This window comes from Lissotriton helveticus, chromosome 1_1 (genome assembly GCF_964261635.1).
Source record: "Lissotriton helveticus chromosome 1_1, aLisHel1.1, whole genome shotgun sequence".
NCBI lineage: Eukaryota > Metazoa > Chordata > Amphibia > Caudata > Salamandridae > Lissotriton > Lissotriton helveticus.
The window spans coordinates 1,375,751,068-1,375,776,732 of record NC_136057.1 but is presented as its reverse complement, the minus strand read 5'-3'; the positions used below and the strand labels follow the sequence as shown (position 1 = coordinate 1,375,776,732).

Sequence of the window (25,665 nt, the reverse complement as noted above, 5' to 3'; positions counted from 1 at the left end):
GTTAGATATTCAACTGTATGGAGGGCTGTTATTGAAGCTTATAGGCGCTCATTTCAAAAGGTAGGTAAGTAGGCATAACCAATTTTATGTCGATTGCACTTCACAACCATTGATTACTGATTACGACTTAAATGTGGTGTTATCAAATGGCATCACCCCTAAATGAGATACGCTGCAGCAGGTAAGATGCCCTTAAAGGGGGTCCGTGGGGAGTCTGGAAGACCCTGGAACAGGACACTGATACCACCCAGATGCTGGGGCATGAGAGCTTGAACAAAGGTTCTGATGTTGCTCTCTGACCAGCATGATTTCACTTTCATTTGTGGAGAAGCTGGTACCAGGGTATTTTGATTTTCTTGGTGATGCATTCCTTGAGGGTGAATAACATATTAAACATGAGAAACAGCCCTGAAGCAATAAGGGAATGCTGTAAAATACAACCTAAATATAATACTTTCCCTAAACAGACACTCCAGTGAAATGATCTGGGTTGAAACAGAGCACTAAATATAATGCAGAAAATCCACACAAAACATTTAAAAAAAATTATAACAATGATTTATTCCTAAAATATTTTGAGGCAAAAGGAATTCAATAGCCATTCCCAACAACCAGAGCAAACTTGTCCCTCCTACGACTAAATTGTCACATGTCTTTTTAAAATAGTGGTTCCATCCAGGTCACGGACCCAGCTGTACTTAAAAACTGTCTTGATAGGGAACCTATCAGATCCTATATATTTTTTTCTTTACAGGCAAAAACACAGATCAATTTCCCGGTGGCGATATCTCAAAAACGGCAGTAAAAACTACGAGAATCCAAGTCAGTGAGGTAGCTTCTGATTACATTTCACTTGTTTTACATAATTTACACTTCCAAGATATTTTTCCTTTTCCAGGATATTTTTTGTTCGTTATTAATCTTGTATTGTGTGTTGTGTGAACTGGGCCATCTTAAGCTGATATTGTGAGTGCAGGTTGTGTGCAGGTGTTTATAATGGGCCACGATTGAGAGCTCTAGAACTGAGGTTGAAGCAGGTTCCTACATTGCCGGTCATTGGGTCATAAAAATGTTTAGAATACATGACCATTCAGTCCATGGCGTCTCAGTAGAGCACATAGAGCAATGGTCACATGTGCCAGTTGTAATTGTGATTCTATTCAAAAGCAGGTGAAGGAGGTACAAAGTTGAAATATTGACAGACCGAGATAGGATTCCAGCTACACTTCTGTGGGTACATCCCTTTTACCAACCCCCACCTCATGTTTTAAATTCCACGTAAAGCACTAGATTCTGTAACATATGCATCAATGCATAGCAGTAAATGTCATATTCATCCAGAAGGAACTTTACATCTTGTTAACAGTAATCCCAAAACTCTTTGATACAGAATTTTATTGGTATTATTAATTAAGGTCATGTAATTTCATCTGTTTCCGAGGGCAAATTCCCATAATAATTTAAAGTTGGATTTTCAGCAACTCAAAGGAGATTTATGCACCTACAGTCGCATATACTGCATGCGACAAAGCGCGTCACCAGGGTCATCAATACAATTGTGGGTCTCAATCTATCAAGAGATGCACCTTAAACTCAAAGAACAAGGTTCTCCATGATGATTCAAATCCAAAAGCGGATCCTTCATGTTTCGAACTCTTCAGTCAATGTACAGAGAACTGGATGAGGTGGGAGTACACTCCTTAGTGTCTTCCATACAGTTGTTTCTAAATTCATAAATTTCCCAAATAGCCTCCCACTCAATCAAAAGTATTTTAGGAATAATTAATTGTTATAACAGTTAAAATACAACAAAAAGTTTGATGTCAATTTGTGCTTTGTACATTTTGCATTGTTTCAACCATCTAATTTATCAAGAGTCCCTGTTTAAAGACAGTAATGCATTTATTTATTTCAGTGGCGGCTCCTCCACTATGGTGGAGGAGCGCCGCCCTACTGCTTTTAAGCAGTGCGAAGAAGAAACATAAAATGATAATAACTTTAAGGTATTATCATTCGATGCTTCGGGCTGCTTTGCGTGCGGGACGGTGGGTGGGGCTGCTCTGCTCTCGGAGCAGGGCAGGGAAGGAGTGGTTTTCCCACTCCTAAGTGCTCAATGACTGTTTGGTTGGACCTCTCAGGCCGCCCAAACCAGTCATGTGCCCCTTGCCCGTTCTCTATGCAGGCTGCATTACAGCCTGCGGGGAGAACAAGCCCAGGCCCCATTCCCTGGTTGAGCGTTGAACTAGGACGCTCAAAACCAATCCCAACGCTGCACTGCAGCGTTGTGATTGGCCAGTGGGGCCTGCTTCCTGTTCCTCGAGTTCTACGAGGAGAGCAGGAGCAGAGATGTGGGAGCCGGCTCAAAAGTAAGTTTATTTTTACTTTATGTTTTTTTTTTAAACATGCGCGACCCCACCCCTACGCGAAGCCCCACAAGACCCTTCTGCGTGCCCACTCCTACCCGCACCGCCACCCGAGAAGCCAGGCCAGCCGCCACTGGTTTATTTGAGGATGTGGCCAGTGCCAAGGGTGAATGGGAGTAAGTTGGCTTTGTGTGATAGTTGGGGTTCGAATTCGTCATGGTTCATGTCGTTGAGACAGGTTGATTAGCTGATGCTTGCTGCTCTTGGCGAACAGCATTCTGTTTTGGTGGAGCTAAGCTTCAAGTAGGGGCTGGACTTCAGGGCTGTATATTGGCTTTAGAATTGACTCTCCAATGGCTATTTACATTGACTCAAAAACCCGGAGACATCATTAGGTACCCATTCCTAAAGGGAAGTCGGTATTACGTGGTTAATAAATTTGTATTTATTGAATCTTTTATATGCTTTTCACCAAAGTATGCTTGAATCGCAAGATAAGATGACTGTTCATCAAGTGTCAATCAAGGCTGATATTTCTTCATTGTTTAAAAAAAAATATTTTTCTAAATACTATGTAGGTGGTTGTAGTCTCTGTATGCCTGACAAAAATCTATGCAGTCTTTGGCATTCCCAGATCATGTGCAAGAGAGTGCCCTACCTGACACACCCCCTTTGGCAACAATCTGTCGGTTGCTCCCATTGCATACAGTCGTGGTTGTGTGTAATAGGCCCTGTGTAGCAGCTTCAGCTGAACCAGTTCAAAGCTTGCCTGAATAGCTACTTCGCTGGGGTATTGACATGCTGCACCTCATTCTTCATCCTCCATTCTGCCCCAGTCCATTTCCCATTTTCTTTCTCTGCTTCTGCAGGGTGGGTTGACAGTGTACCAGGAGTGAGGAGCAGATCTGGGATATGGCGTGTCTTAGGCCAGTACCCTGTATTCCAATGGGTTCTCCTCCTCTAATTCCTGGGTGCAGTAGATCCAGCTGTGTAGGATTACCCTGATTTGCATGTAACGTTGGAAATGATCCCTAGATAGGTCATATTGGTCCTGTAACGTCAGCCGTCTGCATTCTCCTTTTTTTGTCACTGAGCTTTGATTTGCCCAGTATGTCCCACTGCTGGTGTCCTGCCACCCTTCGTTATTCCGTTAGAGCACTGGACTCCCACAATAGTGTCACCAGGGTCAACTTGTCTGCCCAACTTATTTTCCATAGTGCACGTTGGCAGATCCGGACCACAACATCTTTGGGCTATGGGAGGGGTGTGACCTAGTTTGGCCCATTTAGTTGCTCTTCGTAGGCCTGTGGGTCCATTGCCTGTCGGTCTGCCAATAGGGAGGGTTCCCTCTGGTCCGCTAATGACCAGTCATTAACTACTAGCAATGGGGCTACCCAGTAATAGAGGCACAGTGCAGGAAGTGCAACTGCCCCATTCATCCGTTGCCTGGTCAAGGTGGAGAGAGCTTTATGGGGATTGCTCCCTTTCTAGAGCAGGTTTCTCATCTCAGTATCTATTTAAATGAAGGAGTGGTAAGGGACCTTGACTGGCGGGTTTTGATAGACATAGAGGAACTTAGGAATCTAGATTATTTTAAATAGTGCTGCTCTGCCCAGTAGTGAAAGGCGATGTCAGTGCTCCACATCCTTGCGAAAATCTGTCATGATCTGACCCAGGCTTCTCTTGTGGAATAAGTTCCAGTCATTGGTCATGAAAATACCCAAGTAAGTAAATCTCGTCTCCTCCCATATCAGTGGACCAGACTGCCCTATCTGTTGTTGCCAGGATGTGATGGGGTATAATATTGATTCCACCCAATTAATCCTGATGCCTAAGAAGGAGCAGAAGACCCGCAGAACCCCTGGAATCCTTGGAAGGGAATAATCCAGATCAGCAAGATAAAGCAAAATGCCATTGGCGTAGAGGGAGACATCATCCTGCCAGTCTCTGTCCCAGCACAGTCCCCTTAACAGTGCATCCCCCCTGATCCAGTTCGCCAATGGTTCCACAGCCACCACGAAGAGCAGGGACAATAGGGGGCATCTTTGACAGGTACCCCTGCTTAGTTCGAACTCCTCTGATAGAGTCCTGCTAACTCTAACTCTCGCCAAAGTGGAGAAGGCGTACCCATACCAGGAAGGAAGGTCCAGAAGCCATCCACTCCAAGAGGTTCATAAGATATGCCCGCTACTGGTATTTTTATGACTAACTTTATACAACATATCCCCAACCAGAAGATCTCTTTCCCATCAGGGGGCACACAAGATCAAAAATTTAAGGGAGGGTGAAAGTGGCCATGTAGCATAAGTAATGAAGAACCTCCTCTCGCATGTCATTGCTGAGTCTGTGACCTCAAAAGGTAGCTATGCTTCTGCCCTGTTCCTTGGCCAGCGTTGGCCGGATCAATGTATGTGTCAATGAAAGGGGTTGTGAGTTCAGGTGCCATGCATACCTTGGTGATTCGGAATATCAATTAAAGAGTGAAACTAAATAGTAATCAGTTACGTAGGCAAAGGTAATTTTGAAAACATGTCGGGATGCTTCAGACTCAAGTTGGAGAAGCCTGCTTTGTAATATCATGGAAACCTTTGTGACCAGAAAAATCCTTGTAACCCATGGTGGTGGCGCTGTATTGAATATATTATTTTTATCAAAGAGGCCCTCCAGGTCTCAAATACAGTTTGGAGGTCAACAACTTAAGAAAGGCCCCTCCCCTTGGAGTTAGAAGAGAACACTGCTCCCAAAGCAGCTGCTCTGCAGATCAGCATCTCTCTCTCCTCTTGCTAGGCTTTCCTTCCCCTTTTCACAGGAAACTTCTGGTGAGGTCTTATAATCTGCTGAGGACAGATAAGAGGACCGGAAAGGTGGGGAATCACTTGGGCACACTAAAACATGCGCCCATCAGAGGCTTCCATCCCTGTGCCCATCAGAGATGCCACAAACATCTGTGAACATCAAAGACTACTAAACTCTCATGTCTTCAAAGACTTTGGGTGAGATGTACAGACCTCCATATCTTGTGTGACTGTCGAATTCCTCCAAGCCTTCTGTGATTATCAGAGACTGCGTAAACTCTATTGTGTTATCAAAGTCCATTTAACGTCTGAGATCATCAGAGATGAGCCACTATCTATGAGAAACAGAGACACCCAAACCTTGACTGTCAGACACCTCCAAACGTTTGTTCTTTTCAGAGACTGCTTGAATGTTGTTGTGTTTTCAAACACCCCTTAAATCACCTATGACCATCAGACAAATCAACACTGTCTGTGATATCTGTATACCCGAAACCTCATGTGACCACAAGAGACGCCCACACCATGTCTGAATATCACAGACTTCCAAATTCTCTTCTGTCACCGCAGATCCCAAACCCAACTGGGACCATCAGAGACACTAACACTATCCATATACCCCCAAATCTCATGTGAATATGAGAGCTCTAAAAAACATCTGTGGTTATCAGACTGCAAAACTATTGTGTGTTTTCAGAGAATCTGAAACCACCTGTGAAGAACAGAGACACCAACAATATCTCTTTGATCCAGACGCCACCAAAACGTATGTGACTATCCAAGATCGCCAATCATCTTTCACATCAGAGGATTCTTAAACTCGCTTGTCTTCGGAGACCCTGAAACCATCCGTGACCTAGACATGCAAATTATGTGTGATGTCCACAGACTCCTCTCCCAGACGTCATGTGACTGTTGAAGACCTTTGGACATTTGGTGATTATCAGAGACTGCCAAACTGGTGAGATTATTTGGTGAAATTACTGTGTTATGCTGTATTTGAGTTCCAGTCTCTTTAACACCTTCTAGAGCAAACCTTGACTGCTAGATATTGCAACCTTTTGAGAGACACAGTGGAGTAAAATAATTATAGGCCCTGAAACACCAATGGTAAACAACAGTATCCACAACAGATACTTCCCAGTTAATTACATTATCCAGACGACCCAAAAAAGAAGTTCTCACACACGTTTGTTTTTTCACATTATTTGAAAATATCAGAGAAGTTAAGAAACAGGCACAACATTGGTAGCAAGTGCTGTAAGACAAAAACACCTTAATAGAACCCCTAAGAAGACGAGCAGTTCTCTGGGGTGGGCAGACACTTGATCCAATGAGTAACTTTTAACCATGGAGGCTTGACATTTAATCCTGGCTTCACCACTTTGCTAAAAATGTGCTGGAAATAAGCTCTACGATATAAATCTGGGCAGAGGCCACACTCGGTGACATTTCCCTGGGAAAGGTGGCCCATTGGGCCTGCCATGAGAATCATTGCCACCGCAGCTTTGCTTTAGTGGGCTGGTTCGGGAACATGAGCATGCTTTTAAACCCACCTAGGGTATCTCCTTCCTGTAGGTCATTACAGACATGGTCTCCACTCCTGAATGTTTCACTTACAAATCTCTAATCGGTTTAATGGAAACAAAGCAAAACTACAATATCCAGAATGCATATAGTCTGATTAAAAAAAAAGGAGCAAAGCAAAACTACAACATAGAAAATGCATTATGGTCTAATTTGTATAATATCCTACTACTTCCGGTAATCTTCATTACTCCGGGTCCCGTAGTCCTCGACATCTTTATGAACAATACGGGATATTCCATCTCGCTGACAGAAAAAAAGAAGAAGGAATGCTTGACCTACCCTCCCCCTCCCGCCGGGAGTACATAAGCGTACAGGTCCCAGCATTCCCTCTGAAATACCAAGCCAAGGATGAAGGCCGGCAGTTCTGGAGGGAGGGAGGGGACCCATGAAGGTGTCGAGGACTACTGGACCCGGAGTAATTAAGATTACCGGAAGTAATAGGACATTACCCCCAGGTCCCTCCGCCCTCGACACCTTCATGAACAATACGAGAAATACCAAAGCAAAACCCCGGGATTCATCCCAAAAAAACACAACAAACCACCAGGACAGCAAAGAAACCCAGAGATTTATTGAGAAAAACAGAAATCATGGGCGAACACAACCCAACACCCCCAAAGCAAAACCGCCCTCATCACCCAGCAAATTGAGAAGGTGGTAATGCCTGATGAAAGTATTCGAAGAAGCCCAGGTGGCCGCCCTACAAATCTCAGAGAGAGGGACACCCCGGACCTCAGCCCAAGAGGCCGCTACCCCCCTCGTAGAATGACCCTGAACACCCACCGGAGGAGGGGACCCAGAAAGAGAGTAGGCCAAGGAAATCACCTGCTTCAGCCAGCGACCGATAGACACAGAGGATGCCCTACGCCCACGGGAAGCAGCCCCAAAAGAGACAAAAAGGGAATCAGTCACACGAAAAGCTGCCGTGCGCTCAAGATAAATGCGCAAAGCCCTGCACACATCTAACAAGGACCAACAGGGACCACCCAAGGAATCCAGAACGGAACTCAACGCAGGCAAAGCCAACTCCGGGCACCTGTGAAACTGTGAAGCAACCTTCGGCACAAAAGAAGAATCAAGGGGAAGCAACACCCCACCCTCCGAAAAGGACAAGAAAGGCTCACGTGCCATCAAAGCCCCCAGCTCGCCAAGATGACGAGCAGAGGTGATGACTACAAAAAACACAACCTTGAAAGTAACGAACTTCAAGTCCACCTCCGACAAAGGCTCAAACGGAGGACCAAGGGCAAATCCCACAAGGGAAAGGAAGGCTGGGACACGAGACAAGAAAGAGAAAAGCCGTGGAGCAGCCGAGAAACCAAGTCCTCACCATCAGAAAGGTTACCCCACGGGGAACGAAACGCCCAAACAGCCGCCCACTGAGCACGCAAAGTGGACACAGCCCAACCCTTCTCGAAACCTTCCCACAAAAACCGAAACAAAGCCTGCAAAGAACAGTGCAAAGGGGAAAGGCCCAACCCCGAACACCAACGACTGAAATTACCCCAATGCCGGTCATAACACCAGAGGGTAGAAGGCCGCCACGAACCCTGAAGGGCAACCGCTAAATGTTCCGGGAAACCACGCCGCCGCCACCCTTGCCTCTCAACCTCCGCACCGACAGCCGCAACCGGAGAAGAGACAGGGGCCGTGAGGACCGTAGGGGAGACGGGGACAGGGGGAGAAACCAAGGGCCCCGCACAGCCAAAAGACGAACCGTCTGAAACCATGACCTCCGAGGCCAAAAGGGCAGAACCACAACCACCTCCCGATCTTCCAGATACAGGCAGGACAGAAACCAGGGAATCAGTGCTAGAGGAGGAAAGGCATAGAGCAGGCGGGGTGGCCAAGGAACCGACAGGGCATCCACCCCCCAACAACCCTCCTGCAGAAACCGGGAGCAGAAGCGGGGAAGCTGCGCATTGTGCTGGGAGGCAAAGAGGTCCAGAAAGGGACGCCCAAACCTCCAGCACACAAGCCGAAACGCAACCCGGGTGAGAGACAACTCCAGAGTACCCGGAAAGCAGCGACTCAGGACATCCGCCGCACAGTTGTCCACTCCCCTGATATGAATCGCAGACAGAGTCAGCAGATGACCCTCCACCCAACAGAACAGGGGAACGACCACCGCGTTCAGGGAGGCCGAACGGACCCCACCCTGATGATTGAGATAGGCCACAGCCACCATGTTGTCCGACCTCACCAAAACGTTCCTGCCGAGCAACAGACCCCGAAAACCCATCACAGCACGGGACACAGCCGTCAACTCCCTCCAGTTGGAAGACCGGTGACTCTCCAGGACGGACCAATGACCTGAAGGGCCCGGGACCCCAAGGTCGCCCCCCACCCCAAGGAGCTGGCATCCGTCGTCAAGACCAGCGAAGGAGAAGGCTGCAAAGGGAGACCCTGAGACAGATGGAACCGTGCCGACCACCAAAGAAGAGGAGGGAGGATCACAGGAGACACAGGCAGAAGAAACTCCAAATCGTGGGACAACGGATTCCAGTGGGACAGGAGATACCCCCACAGGGGGCGCAGGTGAAAACGAGCCCAGGCCACCGTAAAAACAGTCACCGCCATCAGACCCATAAGACGCAACCAAAGGCGCACCGGAAAGGAACCCCCCGCCCGGAACCGCCGAGCCAGGGACACCAGGGTCAAAATCCGAGGATCGGGCAGGAACACACGGTTGAGATCCGTGCGAAACCGAGCCCCAATAAACACCAGGTCCTGAGACGGAGTGAGCTGGCACTTGGGCAAGTTGATCAGAAACCCGTGCTGACGCAACGCAGAACAGACCAACTCCCTGGCTTCCAACAACAGGACCCGAGAGGGAGCATGGATCAACCTGTCGTCTAAGTAGGGATACACCATCACCCCCTGAAGATGAAGCCAGGCGACCAAGGGAGCCACCACCTTCGTAAAGACCCTTGGGCAGAACGAAGACCGAAGGGCAAAACCCGGAACTGAAAGTGATGCCCCGAACACAAAACCGCAGGAAGCGACGGGACCGAGGATGCACTGGCACATGGTAATATGCGTCCTGAAGATCCAGGGTGCACATGAAGTGATCCGGAAGCACCAAAGGAATCACCTTCTGCAAGGTCTCCAAACAAAAGGGAACCCGCGACACCCATCGGTTCATCACCTTTAAATTCAGAATCAGGCGGAAACCCCCTGTAACCTTGGGTACCAGAAAGATCAGGGAATAGAAGCCCGACCCCACCTCCAAAGGAGGAACCTCCTGAACGGCACCCTTCAGAAGAAGATCTGCCACCCCTTGAGAGAGATGAGCCCTCCTGGAATGGCAAGCAGGCCAGGGAGTCGGGCGAACTCCGGAATCTGGAGGGGGAACAGAAAACTCCACCACGTACCCCACTCGAAGAACATCCAACACCCAGGCGTCGGAACATGACTGAACCCAGGCATTCAGGAAGAAGTGCAGCCGCCCTCCTACCAACAACTCAGGAACCACAGCCAAAGAGTCAGGAGCACGGCTTAGCAGGAGGAGGGGACCTAGCCTTATGATCCCGACCCCGACCAGAAGCAAATCTCCCCTGGCCCTTCCCAAACTGCCTACGATAGGAAGGACGAAGGCAAGATTTAGGCTTAGAAGGGACAGCAGCAGCAGCAGCAGCAGCAGCAGAAGAATTATTAAAAGAAGAAGAATGTTTCTTCTCCTTAAACGGCTTATGCAATTTGGACTCCAATTCCCCCCCGAAACAGCATAGAACCCTGGAAGGGCAAACACAAGGCACAAGCCTTCTGCGCAGAGTCAGTCTTCCAGTCCTTAAGTACAAGACTGCGACGAGCCGCCACACAAGCCCCACCGGACAGTGCAGCCGCACGCACAACATCAAAAGAGACATCAGACAGAAGCTCCACCTGACGCTCAATGTGCTCAAGAAGAACAGTCAGTGGCATCATCCATCGGTTGATAGAGAGACTTAATGTCCGACAGCAAAGACTGCGAAACATAAGTCCCATAAACACTGGCCCTCAAGGCCAGGTGGGAACCAGAATAAACCTTCCTGAGAGCCACATCCGCTTTCTTGTCCACAGGATCCTTCAGCACGGCGTCCTCCGCCAATGAAGTGCAACCCACCAAACTAGCCACAAAGGAGTCAATGGGGATCGATTCCGGGAGGTCAGTAGCCATCTCCTGCAGGGGATACAGGCGAGCCATAACTCGCGGAACCAAAATGCGATCTGGATCAGCCCACTCCCTCTTCAGGACATCTTTAATGAAGGGATGCACCGGGACATCAACAGTGGCAGAACTCTGGAATTGCCGCAACAAAGGACACCGAGAGGTACTGGGAGCAGCCTCATCTGGGAACCAGCATTCCTTCTTCTTCTTTTTTTCTGTCAGCGAGATGGAATATCTCGTATTGTTCATGAAGGTGTCGAGGGCGGAGGGACCTGGGGTTAATGGAAGCAAAGCAACACTACAACATCCAGAATGCATTAAGCAATCACACCAAAGTTCAGGACTGGAACCAGTGGTTCTAATGGCCTAGAAGGAGGTGGTCACTCAAATCACCCTCCACATTTAGCCAAATTGTGTGCTCTTGGGCAACCACTTATTGAAATTATTTCTATGCTCTCATTTGCTGTCTTGATTGGGAGTATTGAGAATCAATCTGAAAACTGATTGTATGTGTGTTGTTGAAAGAGTTGGCTTAATGTTACTTGGAGGGGAAGAGGAGGAGAGACAGCGCCCATTGTCATGAGCTATTCTTCATAATCATAATATAATGGTAGGCGTATAGCCTTTGGTGTGAGCAGTATTTTATTTCAGTTTCAAGCATCCATAAGTATCAAACTATTTTGCCCCTGAGCATACCGTGCACTCCCCCTGATTCTTTCCTCTAATCTGACAAGATGTGAGCACTTTAAAATGGGTTTATGTAAGACATAAACTCCAAGGGTAATTTACCAGGAGAGGCCCCCGGCATGGCTTTAATTCACATATACAGGGCTTTTTAGCTGCAAATGTTCACATTCCATATTAGCATTTCTAAAGACAGATATGTTCTTTAAGTTGCATTGTAAAGGGGTTACTCCTAGTGATGTCAGGAACAGTATAACTGAACGGGCCACATGTGAACCAGGTAGGCAAATTATTGCCTAGGAACCCTGTGTATTAGAGAAGGCAAGACTAATGTCCCATCACTTAGGCCTGCTTTGGGGGACGTGCTTAAGGATCAACCAGATGAGCGCAAGCTGTAAATGTGCCATTCTGAGAGCAAAGCGCCTTGAACAGTGCTGCAGAATTTCTAGAAATGCGTGACCATGCATTTCAGTGCGGTGAATGATGTTGGGATCCACTTTAATTGCGTTAAACTAACTCCTGCTGTGGCACTTGACAATTAATGGTTAAGCAAAGTGTGCCATCACGAAGGCTCCTCCACTGGGGGACCATACAGAACACTCCTATGGGGCAGCTCCTCCCCCCTGTCAGGTGCTAAACATATGCCAGCAGCTGATGGGTGCCTCTTTATATCATATAGCGCTGAATGACTGAGAGTGGGACCCCCAACCACCCGTGGAGTCCCATGCAGCAGCTCAAATCCTTCTGATTCTCTTGCTTGTCCTGAGAGTCGTAATCCTATTTTGGCACTGATTTTCGACTGACTGTTTTCTACCTTCTTTTTCAGACTCTCTCTTCTTTGACTTTCCCTCCACTGAGCAGACTGACCATCCTGAGTCTATGGTTATCCCCAAGGCCAAGGGGCTCTTTGGCATTTTCTTAATGCTGCAGCATTTTCTTCCTGCAATCCAACTATACTAGAAACAAAGAAAGGACTCACTGCTCTTTTTCTGTTTGCTGCACAGTGTCTTTGCTATTGTAGCCTTTAGGCTAAAACATTGCTCACCTATTATGACTGGCAGTACCCGGCATGTTTTCAACTGGAGAAAAGTACGTTATTCAAAAATCTTATCACAAGCATCTCGATGGCAATAATGTCAACATTTCCTAAATATTCTAATTCTATCTAAGCATGTATATTGGTACAAGTGCCACAGAACTGGGCGTATTTTTGGTGGTCCCTTTAATGGTAGAGGGAAACCTCGCGCCCCCAGAAAAACTGACAGGTAAAATATTCCAGAAGAAAATGAAGTCACACAAAAATGTAACTAAACATAAACTACGTTTGCATACTATGCTGTAAAAATGGCAAAATAAGCAACTCTTCAAAAACTCATATTTTGTGTAAATAACTTAATTTGAAGGATTTCACAGGTATTTTTCAAATGGGGTCGGACAAGGGTAGCTGCTGATGCATTAGGTGGGTACAGGGCCAAGTATCTTAGCTGACAGCATTAGAGTTGGTATGTTTTGGGGATGTCAAAATCCATCTTGCATTGTTAATTTGATGCCGCCTTGATTGAAGAGGTCCTGTATGGTTCAGTTCTCCTTCTTTCCCACCCCCACCCAGCAAGAGAATATTTGTCCTCTCAATGCTGGGGGATATATTTTGGGTTGTAAATAATTGGTATATTTGGCAACAGGAAGATACACTGCCAGGTAGGTCAATTCCTTCAGCACCATCCTCGTTGGTGTGGCTAAAACTGCATTTCATTGATACTGGGCCCACTCCAGCCAAGTTAGTTACAGTGAGTGGTCTTTTACCTCCCAGTCCATAAAGCGCCATATTTTCTTGCTCATTGTTATCGTCCACTCCCAGATTAAGCAGAGATGCGCCTTCCTATAGTACACAAACAAGTTTGGATCACCCCCTTCCTTGAGTAACATATAGGCTTTTTTGGAACCCCAAGGTCACCCTCCTCCCGATATGAAGTACATTATCCTATTGTGTAGCACATTTATGTCTGATGTGGGATCGAAAGAGGTAGAGAGCCTTAGAGAGAATGTTTATTTTGATTACATTGATGCCTACCAACCAGGACACCTTAAGAAGACTCCAGCATCTGAGGTCTTCCAGCAATTTCTTCTGGAGGTTTGGCCAATTGACTCCTCTTCATGACTTTAACTGACTGGAATCAGTCCCAGGAAATACATCGATCTTTCTATTTATTGGCACATGGAGTTCCATTGCAGTTATTGTGCCTTTACTGGGGCAACAGATACCTTACAAATAAATATTGCTGACCGTAAATTTGCATACCGCTTTGAACTGATCTACAGAATCTCCACTACCAGGAGCGACCTTCTGGGATCTGTCAGCGACAGCAGAATGTCATCTGCAAGGAGTCACACCTGCTGCATGCTGAATGTAATGCCCCATGTCTTCACAAGACAGTATGTTGATGTAAACGGTTCAACCGCAAGGGCGAAATGTGAGGGTTGGAAACTGGGCGTCCATGCATCTTGCTCTTGTATGGGGGTTCTTTGTCCATTCACTCACACTGAAGCCATGCGTGACTCATATCCCGCCAGGATCTAGCTTTTCATCTACTTCCCAAATTTCAATTTTTCCAGGACTGCCTCAAGAAATTAGCCAGCTAACCTAACCACGGTCCTTTTGGGCTTCAAAAGATAACAGGATTGCTGGGATTATCTTTTTACTGATCTTTTCCAACTTGGAGGCTAAACACCAAATGTTGTTCCTGCCTTCCGTCAGCTGGCCAGGATCTACAAACTGGGGCATTAATGATTCAAAACCGTTGGCTAGAACGTTCGTAAAGATTATTTGTCAGTGTTCAGTAACGCAATAGCCTGCATGAGACTCATTCTTCTGGGTCTTTCCCCATTTAGTGTATTAGCCGGATGTCTGCTTCACACAATATTGGGATGAGGTTGGGAATGTGTTCAGAGGTGTTAAATATGTCTGGTAGTGGTCTGGCTAAGTGTGGGAGGAATGATTTGTGAAATTGGACTGACAACCCTTCCAGCCTTAAAGTCTTGCCTGGTGGCATGAACTTAAGTACTTCTCAGAACTCCAATTCTTCTAAGGGAGACTCTAGGGCGTCCCTCTGACCCATTTGCATGAGTCTAAGTAATCATCTATATCCTTTTTTGTTTCTTTTCGCCTCACGTAGAGAGTTTGGTGGTATTCACCCAAGATGTCCAGCTTGTTGAGACCTTTGAATACCTACATGCTACCCCGTTTCTTCAGCTATATGACATGGGTCTTGTTCCTTTGAAAGAGTATTTCCTTTTGAGTGAAAGAATGAATGAGGCCAGATTTGTAACATGCAGAGCTACTCCAGTGGAGTGTCCTCGCGATGCTTCACTTTCACACCATATACCCCTCAGGAATCTACCTGACGGAAATAAGTGTATTTTTCAATTCTTTCCTGAAGCAGGCCTAGTTCTGAGTCAGACTAAGAGAAGTCGGAAGTTTGTTCCACCTCTTGCCTGCCAAAACGATGAAGGAACACCATCCCAACCTTGTCAAGCAAAATTTAAGAATATATCAAGCAAAGCAGTGGCAGAGCGAAGAGGTCTCTGAGGATTATAGTGGGGGATTCTCCTAATCAAATATCTAGGTCCCAGCATGTAGAAACCATGATGGTCAATAGTAAAAACTTCAAATAAAATTCTCTTCTTGATGGATACCCAATGCAGTTCTCTTAACTTAGACGAGACTGTGTGTCCCCTGGATAAGCTCAGAATTAGGCTGAGGTGCAGCGTTTTGAATTATCTGCTGTTTCCTGATCTAGTAATTGAGCATTCCGATGTAAAGGTCATTAAAGTAGTCTAGCCTAGATGTTATTAATGCGTGAACTACTGTTCGCCCGGCGTGAGCTGGTAACAGGTCTATAAATGTCCTGATTGATCATTACAGACCAAAATAGATCCCGGCTACTCACCCAATCTGGGAGTCCATTAAGAGCTTATCATCAATATTTACTCCTAGATTCTCTGCTACTGCCACGCAAGGGAGAAGAGATTGAATATACCCCAGCCAGCTCAAGTTGCTCCAGAGGCTACTGGCCTTCCCAAACAAGAGAATCTCTGTTTTGTCCACACTGCACTGAAGATAGCTCTTATGCATCCAAGTCAGGACATCTTTCAGGCACACGATAAAAGAAGAAATTTGGTGGGAAGCCGAATGATCGAATGTGAGGAGTAATTGTGTCAAAGGCCACAGATAGCTAAAAGAAAACGAGGACAGTGCTTTTCCTCTCATCGAGTGCAAATTTAATGGCTTCCATAACTTCCAGGATGGGTGATTCAGTAGTGTGCTGTGGTCGAAACCCTGATTATGTAGTGTCAGCGTTGCCTTCTAGCTAATACGGTGCCTATCTTGTCTACATTGTCATAGAGAAACTGGTCTGTTTTTAGTAGTGAAATCTTAGCCCGGTTAAATCTGTGAGCTCTAAGCTTTCCCTGTTTTTATCAGGCTACAAGACCAAACCCTAAATCTATGGGAACCAAGGTAGACACAATCTGAAGGCAACAATAGTGCTCATGGGTAAGATTTACAAAAATATATTGCGTAATAGGTGGCTAAACAACTTCATGAAGAAATCCTACTTTTCAAGTAACACAAGTGGCTTCAGTCAAAGTGATATGTATTTTTTTTATAAACTGAAGTTAATCGTACTTAAGGACATAAAGACAGAGCTCAGTGCAATGTGTTATTAGTACCAATGCTACAACATAAACAGTTACAAGGCTCATGGCTAATGTAATAGTAGCGTGCAACAGAACTAAAATGATTCCATAATATCAGTCCACAGTGTCATTGGTTGTCTGTTACTTGAGCGTGTTGACGGCATTTCGAACCTTAAATGAGATACAAAGGTCTCAGAGAAACTTTGCTCTCCGACACTAAAAAATCGCACATCAAAATTACTTTCAGTGATTTGTTGTCAATCCATTCAGCCGTTGTTGAGAAATTAGCATTGAAAGAAGTGCTCTGTTTAGTCATGAAGGGGTTAAAAAGTTCAGCATATCTGGACTGTTGGTGGCCATATATGCTCTGATTGGCCAATTTAAATTGGACTAATCAATCCTGATTGACTTTCCAGAACATGAATTGTCTGATTTGATAGCCATTACAAGACTCAGGGACATAGTTCCTGCCTCCTGAAAATGAATTAAAAAAATGTAAGGAGGCAGTTTGAGCACACCAGGGACAAATCGGTGCGGGGTCCCAAAAGGGGCCCCTTTCGATTCGATGGCGACAACAAGGGCAACATGTTGTCGCAGGCATTACATGACTCAAGGGCATGATCCTTAGTGAAATGCATTAGAGTGAATGCCAGGTTCTGAGAGTCTCATTCTAAGTAAAGGGTGATAACCGATTTTGGTAACAATATAAATCATTGGTGGTGTTATATGATTGGTGGTGTTTTTGCCCTTATAAAAATGCTGATGCTCTCTGCTCGGATCTGATGAACCATGTTTGATAGAAAACAGTTTTCTCTTATTATGTTCTCATAGAGATTATGGAAGGTCCTTCAGAAGCTAAAATGCGAGAAATGATTCTGTATGGTCACACTACCTTCTTCAGCCATGTGACAATAAAGTCTGTTATTCTGAGCAAAACATGTACTTCCAACAGCAAAAGCACTTCCACACCAGACACATTAAATCTGTGCACACCATCGCGCAGCATTTAATCTCACGAGTTCGCACATACCAAACTCGCCCCTGCACAACTCGCACATCAGGAAATACCATGACCACACACATTCCCCATGCAATCCTATGGAAGGGCAGTCCAATCTCACCACACGCATTCAGACTGCGTTACGCACTTTACACTGGGACACAGGGTTAAAGTGCGCAGAAGCCAAAAACAACTAGTATCAGGTCACATTTAAAAGCAAAAAGTTTAGGGGTGAACCTGCCAAAAGGGCCAAGTCCTACAGACATACTCAGATGAGGTTGTTAACATGACCTAGGGTCAGACCAGACCCTGCATCCAACATACAGTAAGGGAAGGGCGGTGGGCTTTCCCTAAGTTCAAATCTTGCGCCCAAGCCTCTGTTTGTTGCCAACCCCCTGTGTGCATGGTCATGTCTTGCCACCAGCCCTCTATAACCACCTAGCACCTTATTTGCTCAGCCTTAAGCACTTCACAGTAAAGGATGACAACAAAGTATTTATCTCCACTGCACCCATCCTTTGGGTGAACACAAGTAAAAAGACAATGATATCCATCAAACTTGCTTTGCTTCTGAAATATCAGATTCCTTTTGCATCTTTTAAAAACTTACTGGCAAGCTTGTAAGAGTCCAACCAACGATTTAGCTTGTTGTAATAGTCCTCATTCACAAAGCCTATAGCTCGCTGTTTGAATCATTGGTAGATCTCGCTAGTAATTTCAACAATGCTGTGATTAAATATAATTATAGATATAATATATCATGTCATGATTGAAGTAATAGTGAGGTCATACGCTGTGCATAGTGGTGAGCAAGGTATAGTTAGTACACTAAACTATAACTGGCATATTTCAGTGTTTTTTAGGTTTCGTCCTGGCGTTGCAACTGCATAGCAGTTGCTCCGCCCAGGCAAAATCTAATGTTATCTCTATAGTGGGGACTTGAAACCGCCCCTTCTTCCATTGGCTAGCTCCATAAATGGAGGCTAGCCATTGGAAGAGATTGGCCGTCAATCACGTTTTCCAGTGAAAACGCGATTTGGGGACGTTTCTGGGTCTTTTTTTAAGCCCCGCCCCTTGTTGCCGTGTGTCCCGGGCCGCGCTGTGATTGGCTGCAGGCCCGGGACACCCCAGTGACGTCATTTCCCGGGCCGTGCTGTGATTGGCTGCCGGCCCGGGACACCCCCGTGACGTCAGCCAATCACAGCACGGCCCGGGACCTGACTTGTTTCGCCTTGTAATTAATTGTACTCCTGGATTTCAGGACCTCTGATCGTGTGTCCTCCTAAGTAATGACTTCACTGGCTCTCCGGCCATCTGATTGGTTCCAGCGTATCCCCCTCGGAACCACTGCTGAGCCAATTACACTCTCGTTCAAAGGATTCTGGTGCGCTTTACCTGTGGTTGACATGCGTTATGTCCTAGTTCATCTCATTGGCTCTCCTAAGTAGTTACTGATTTCACTGGATCCTCCGTGCTTTGATCGCCCCGACACTGTTCTTGCAGTCATAAGTCAGGGCCCCAGGTCCTGATACATATCCTAGTCTCATTCCGTGTAATTAATATCTCTGGGTCCTCGTGTGACTCACAGGGTATTTCTCTACTTTGTTTAGCTCTTGCCACATTGTCCCAGGTACTCTAATGGGGTGCTTGCTTCTTTCTCTTAAAATCTTGATAATCCCCGGACTCTGGGTCCACTACCTAGCTTCTGCTTTCCTCTTCTTTTAATTAGTATAACTGAGGTCCAGGTTCTCTCCTTGGTTGATGCGTCTCTCTGCTATAGTACTGAATTCCAGCTCATCTGAATGGCTCATGCTTCTCTTTATCTAGTTCATGAAAGTCCGAGGTACCCGTTCCCTTGGCTGGCTGGAGCTTCTCTCACTTTGGAATTTATGACAGTCAGTGGGTTCTCTGAGATGATGTTACTAATCTCTTGCTGTGATTAACGATAGTCCCTCAGCCATGAATGGCTGCCTGTGATTCCCCTTAATACTCGGCCACACAACCTTTCACTCACTGGCACCTGCTTTTTTGTAGCTCCTTTAAAATGATTGTGTCACTTTCACAGGACCTCGGGTTAAAAGCTGCCTTTTTTGGTCTGGCTAGAGACTGCATTAGCTTCAGTTTACAGCTAATGTAATCACACAGAAAGTGCTTTAAGAAGCATTATTGATGGCGGCTTGTGGCCTACCTGTATGTTGGTCTTCTGTACAAGTATTAGACTGAGGAGTAGTTCTGTGATTCAGTTTATTAAGTAGTTCTATTTTAGCTTATGGAATGTCAAATGTCCTTGTACTGCAATGGACTTGTATTGTTACACTATATAGCATCAATAGAAATGAAACCACATGTGTTTATTATGTACTAGAAACTGCTGCCGGTGTTTCAGCAAGAACAGAGTTTCAGGCCACACGAGCCAGCAGCATGGCCAGCTCAATGGGCATGATTGCCTCATTTGAACATCATGGCATTGTGGCAGATTAAGTCTTATCTAGAGCACAATTCGTTCCTGTGGCCCGAAGGTGAGCCACGTTGGATTATAAGGGGAATATCTTCATTTACAATGGCATTGATGTCAAAGTCATGAAAAACCAACCATCTAAAGTGATGAGATTTCCTCACAATTTAGTTTCACTGGAGGGGTTTGAGGGTTTCTCTCAGCTTCCAACTTCCCTGGTCTGGCAGGCCAGCAGATGCATACCTCACTGACCTGTGGTGAGAGCTTGCAGCAGAATGGTCGGAGGAAACTGCCCCCACTCAGCTGTATCTGTACAGCCCCTGCCCCCAAGTGCAACATCTGTGCCCTGAGGCTCCCCTACCAATCTACTATCCAGACCTAGTGCAGGCAGATTATTGTAACTGGCATGGTTGTCTATAAAGAGATTATATATAGGATTAACTATTGCCTGTCATATGTAATAAGGATGTTGTAGTTTACCGAGGAGTCCCATGTCCATGTAAAATAACGAGACAGAGGTCACAGCTCCCTTATAAGGTCATGGAACTCTAGGTGACTTGCAATATTTTTATATGGTATGTCCTGAGGCATGTTATTCCTTACAATACATGGGCACATAACATCACTCTTCCAACAAACATCTTAAATTCTTGGGATTTTGCTCCTTCATAAGAAAGAGATAGTGTGGTTTGGACGTGAAGGATAAACTTTAAATCTATAGTACGAAACTAAACGCACCAAAAAGTAGTTAGCAGAAATGTATTTGAATCAGTTTAATGTAAAATCTGATTTTCTTTTTTTTTAAAGGCTGTAGGTCCAAATGAATAGTAACACCTTGAGGCATTCTTTCTTTTCTGTTATCAAAAATAACCACATTGCCATAAATCTTTCTTTTCTGGTGGTTACTGTTCATTTAAGAAAAACAGATCAGAAGAACAAAAAGCCAAATCTCATTTTCTGTTACGTAAACTGTAGCTTTACTAATGCTCATTCCATGATCTACCATTCACCTTGGCTATTGTATTTGGCAGCAAGCATTATGACATCAATACTAAACTGTAACCAATGATTACAGTTGAGCAGCTCCATAATTACCTTATTACAGGGGACTATAGATGTCACAACTCGACTGTAATTGGGAAATTAGACAGTACTTGGATTACGGGTTCCCAAATATTATATATTTTTTCTGACATGGACGGCAAATACCCCTCGAGGGCTCATGAGAAGATTTCTCTTTCCCTCAGAGTGGAACTTGTAATATTTTAAGAGTGAGCCGCTTCACTACTGCCCTCTGTGGGAAATACATAGTCTGCATTTCGGTGCTCTCTGCACAGTCTGACAGGACACAGGCCTTACCTTTAGCTCTGGCCACAACCACCCATTTAACATGTCTCTTGAATGAGATTTGTGTGCATGTCACTATTGGACAGGTAACATGGAGAGCACTATTGATTGTAAAGGACGTGTGTGTGTGGCATCTTTGCTAATACGATAGCAGAGATATGGGTCACAGACTATAGTCTGAGGATTATGGGTTAAAATGCAACGTGTTTACTTCAAGTTAATGGTCAGTGATGTGGTTTATATGAGCCTTGAGCATATGTTTGAAACTGTTGAAATGAAGACTATGTAAAAAGAGTATTTTTACTACTGCGCCTGCTCAGAGCATACACGTGTGCTCGCACACACAGTTCAAATTTATAAAATGTTACAGTACTGGACATTACCACTTCAAAGCCAGTCGTATTGTCATTACCAGTTGTTTTTATTGTAATCAGTAGAAGTCACTGGATCCCAGGTTCTTCAATTGACTTCCTCTGTCTTTTGCATTCAATACCATTGGATCCCATGGCCTACGATTGGCTGTTTCTTTGCTCTCCTATTGTTAAATGATTTAACTTTATTCACTCATTGGCCTTTTTTAGGTTTCGACCTGGCGAAAACTGCGCCGCGCAGCTTTTCGGCGCAGGTCGAAATCTTTTGAGTTACACTGTACACTTTAGTTCAGCCTCTCTCTTCCATTGGCTAGCTCCATAAATGGAGGCTAGCCATTGGAAGAGAGAGGCGTCCGTCTTTCAGTGAGGCGATTGGTGGGCGTTCCCGGCGATTTTTTCTCATCCCAACCATTTCCCTTCGTCATGCGGCTGTGGGCGTGGTTTTTTTTTTTTCTTTCTCGTCCTGTTTTGGTCAGTTTCAAAGTGCCCTTAGCAGGAGTGAGCCGCGAGATTGAAGTTGCCAGGATGCGCGATTTCCTTCCTTGCAGGTAAGCAGCATATTTTAAAAAAAATGTTATCCAGTTTTCGCCCCCCTCCCGCTGTCCGTGTGCCCGGTAATCCGCCCCCTCCCGCTGTCCGTGTGCCCCCAGCAGAGCTCCCTGAGGGACCAGGCGATTAAGAGTGAGTTGAAGCCGAGACACCAGGGCGCCTCGAGGAGGAACCAGCGGCGGATGAAGGCGCACGAAGCGCTGGAATCTGTCATGACTGTGGCACAGAGTTTATTTACACATGCCTAGTAGCCCAGATACGCTCGGGTGCCCATCGCAGTAAACTGGTGCGCCTGGGAGTGCGAGCCCTGTCTGCAACCCTCTTATATTTAACTCATAGCGCGACAGAGACCGGCCCAGTGCACAATGCACTACTCTTTTCACCACTGTCCGCGGGTGACTCTCCCCAGAGCTCAGTTTTCAGTGCCCCCGCCCAGCCTTTGTCTTTTAGTCGAACGGAGCCAGTAAACATTTTACCTTTCAATAAAAAGCATATCCTTTGCATACTATCCTATTATTGAGAATGTGCCCAGGATCACACTGTTTTCTTGAGTGGGGAAACCGGAATGAGGAATCCGGTCAGCGTGTTCTTGGGCAGTGACCACATGACCCAAGCACTCTTGTTAACTGACCACTCCTGGTAGACACAGTATCTCCACGTGCCTCGTATCTGCCAATATTTGGATGCGCTTCGAAGGAGAGTGAGGAGAGGTATTAAGCACTATGTATTCATAGCGCTCATAAGTGTTTGCGGTTCTGGACAAGCCCCTGATCTAGAAACTCGCACAAGAATCTTCTGCTTGCACCAGTGATGGGGTGGTTGGTCTGTGTCGCTCTACAAAGGGCAGTTGTCGCTCCTGCGTCGGAAGGTGCGCTGCGAAGCTCCGGCACACAGTCCCCAAAGTCCAGCCTCCTACTCTTTGTACGTGCTCTCTGGTGTGAGCGTTTCCCACTTTTTCAAGCGATACACTTTCTTTAATACACTCAGACCTCAAACAGAGAAAATAGCGTTGTAAACTGAAGTGAGCCTTATACATATGGTAGTTCACGTAGTCTCACATGTCTGGTTCTGCAACAGCTACTCACGTTCCAGGAGGCGCTGTGCCGTGTACGTATTTTCTTTTTCTAGTTTTGACCCAAAAAAACACAAATCATAGTAGAGGGCGAAATGCTGCACCTGTGTGGTGATGCCAGGGTGAGAGGCTTTATCATCCCTCTGTGCCCAGCGCTCCACGAGGCGACCGTCGCTGTTGATCTTGGCAGAGCTGGAGGTAAACTTTCTTCGGGCGCCTCTCCGTCCTCGAGCACGTGTCCAGAGCTGCCTGGGAGGGAGACACGTGCACACGGACAGTCCCCAGGCCAGTTCCAGCTCCCAGAGAGGCTTTCGTGTGTGGTCAAGAATGTTGTCTCGGGCTCCATTCCCTGCTACCCCACTTCATCATGCTTGAGATCTTAGCCACATCACACTTTCCATCTGTGTCTTTTCTCAGTGGCTTCTGGTTGTCCGCTGAAGCTGGCATGAAAACACGTGGGTCAGGGCTGTTAAGGGGAATGCATCCCAGTTAGCTGGTTCCTGGAGGCTGAGAGAGCAAGCAGTTTATCTCAAGGGGTGCAACGGCTGTACAGACAAAATAAACACTTACCATGGTACCCTGGCGCCGATTACTTAGGAACAAGAAACGCCGAAACTCTAACCTAATTGGTCGAAATGTGCATTTTCAGTTGTTTTTGTACACAGTAGGGCAGAGAAGAGTGCCACGTTCCTTAGTAGGGATCTGCATGCAATTACAGCAGCCCTGCCTTAAAGCGCTTGTTTTCTGCATGGAAATAACAAAGTGATGGTTCTCACTGTCTGTCAGCACCTGCCCATTTAAAGAGTCTTATTTTTCTTAAAAATGTAATCTGGTAAGTCAACTCTTAAAAACTGGCAGTGTACTGGTAGGTTTCAGAACAGTCGAAAATTAACATTTTACAGCGGTCACCGTTACACGCGCTGGCCCCTAAGGGTGGTACCCTCGGGACTATGTAAAGGTATAGTGCACCGTAACTGTGCTTTTTAGTCGGTTATGAGCCCATGAGCTCCAGAGTCGTACCTCAGGGAGAGACTTGAGAGAGGCAGTGCTCTATTAAAGTGTTCATATTCACACGTAGTCACTGTGAGGCACGTGTGCTCGGGTGCTCCTTTGCAGAGGTATAGTGCTCGAGATGGGTGTCTCTGGTCACTGCTGCGCTCGTGAGTTGTACCTCATGGAGACACCTTAGAGAGGTAGCGCTCTATTAAAGTGTTCAAATTTAACACACTTAGTCACTGTGAGGCACGTGTGCTCTGGGTGCTCCCCTGTAGAGGTATAGTGCTCGAGATCGGTGTTTCCGGACACTGCTGCGCGTGTGCTTCGATACGTACCTCAAGGCGACACTTTAGAGGTAGTGCTCTATAAAAGTGTTCACATTCACACTCAGTCCCTGCAGAAGACGCACAGTCAAATTTGCACAAGCACACACACAAGTGTACATTCATATGCAGTCATGCATGCATCGCGCGCATTATGTATATGCGTTAGTCTTGTATTTTACTATATGCACATACATACAAACTCGTGTGCACCTTCACAGGAATACAACATACATGTATTCAAATGCATGTTTTCCATCAGTTCAATTGGTATACGAACATGAACAAACTGGTATCAATCTATCTGATCGGGGGCGGGAGGGGGGCAAGGCGTGTTGTGGGAGACCCTGTAAGGTCAAAAAACTGTTAAAATGTGTCTTATCTGGGGACCCAAAAATCCTTAAGGTGAAACAGGTAAAGAGACAGTGTCAGTGGTACAAATAGACAGCGAGGTATAGATAGAGAACGATACTAAACAGGTCTCATCGATAAAATTCACTTTTCTAGGGAGGCCCTTGGAGGGTGGGGGCCCTGGGGAATAGCCCACTTTGTCCATTCGCTGTCTGTCTGTCTGTCTGTCTGTCGGTCTGTCTATGCTGGCTTATATATTGTACACGTGAACAAACATATGCATGTATGTACACATACAAAAATACAATTGGTAGTTTTTACGTAATGCCGTCCTGTATATGCGTACACACGGTCGTAGATCCGTGCTGGGACGTACCCAAAAGACGCGCAGCTCTACATAAACTCCACCATAATTAAATAGATTGTCTTGCGTGTACCTACATATTCACACTACTGCACGCCAAGATCCGAGGCCGCTTCGGTGCGCTGAGCTGCGTGAAATGGACAGAGACGGGCTGGTCTACAAGCACATATAGAGATTGCTAGAAGGGCCGGGAGGGCTGGGACAGGGTCAGACAGACAGGACTGAGGAAGAGACAATCAGGAGCCAGTAATTCGTCAAATACCTTACCGCGTCTACCCCAGCCCGGCTGGTCTCTCGGAGGCTCTGACATACACTATAGCGTTCGATCTAGTCCAGTTCGCGCCTGACTCTACCCCAGCCCCGCTGGTCCCTGGAGGCACCGCCGCGCCCAATAGTACTTCTCTAGGCCAGTTCGCGTCTGACTCTACCCCAGCCCCGCTGGACCCTGGAGGCACAGCCGTGCACAATAGCGCTTCTCTTGGTCCGTTCAGGTCTGACTCTATCCCAGCTCCGCTGGTCCCACTGCAGAATGACTAGGGAGTGCAGAGTGACTGGGGAGT

The 25,665-nt window shown here is 46.2% G+C and overlaps 2 protein-coding genes across 2 annotated transcripts in view; one reads left to right on the top strand and one right to left on the bottom strand.

Annotated features, from left to right (window-relative positions):
* The window catches only part of CIMIP4 (ciliary microtubule inner protein 4), a 553,487-nt gene that overhangs the window by 473,016 nt on the left and 54,806 nt on the right, over window positions 1–25,665 (top strand). The window contains exon 10 of the mRNA XM_078683876.1: window positions 755–831. Coding sequence (XP_078540002.1) covers window positions 755–831 — 77 coding nt within the window. The remainder of the gene's footprint in view (window positions 1–754; window positions 832–25,665) is intronic.
* Window positions 1–25,665, bottom strand: part of LOC144824893 (cytokine receptor common subunit beta-like) — a 150,519-nt gene that overhangs the window by 118,864 nt on the left and 5,990 nt on the right. The gene's annotated exons all lie outside the window — the stretch shown is intronic.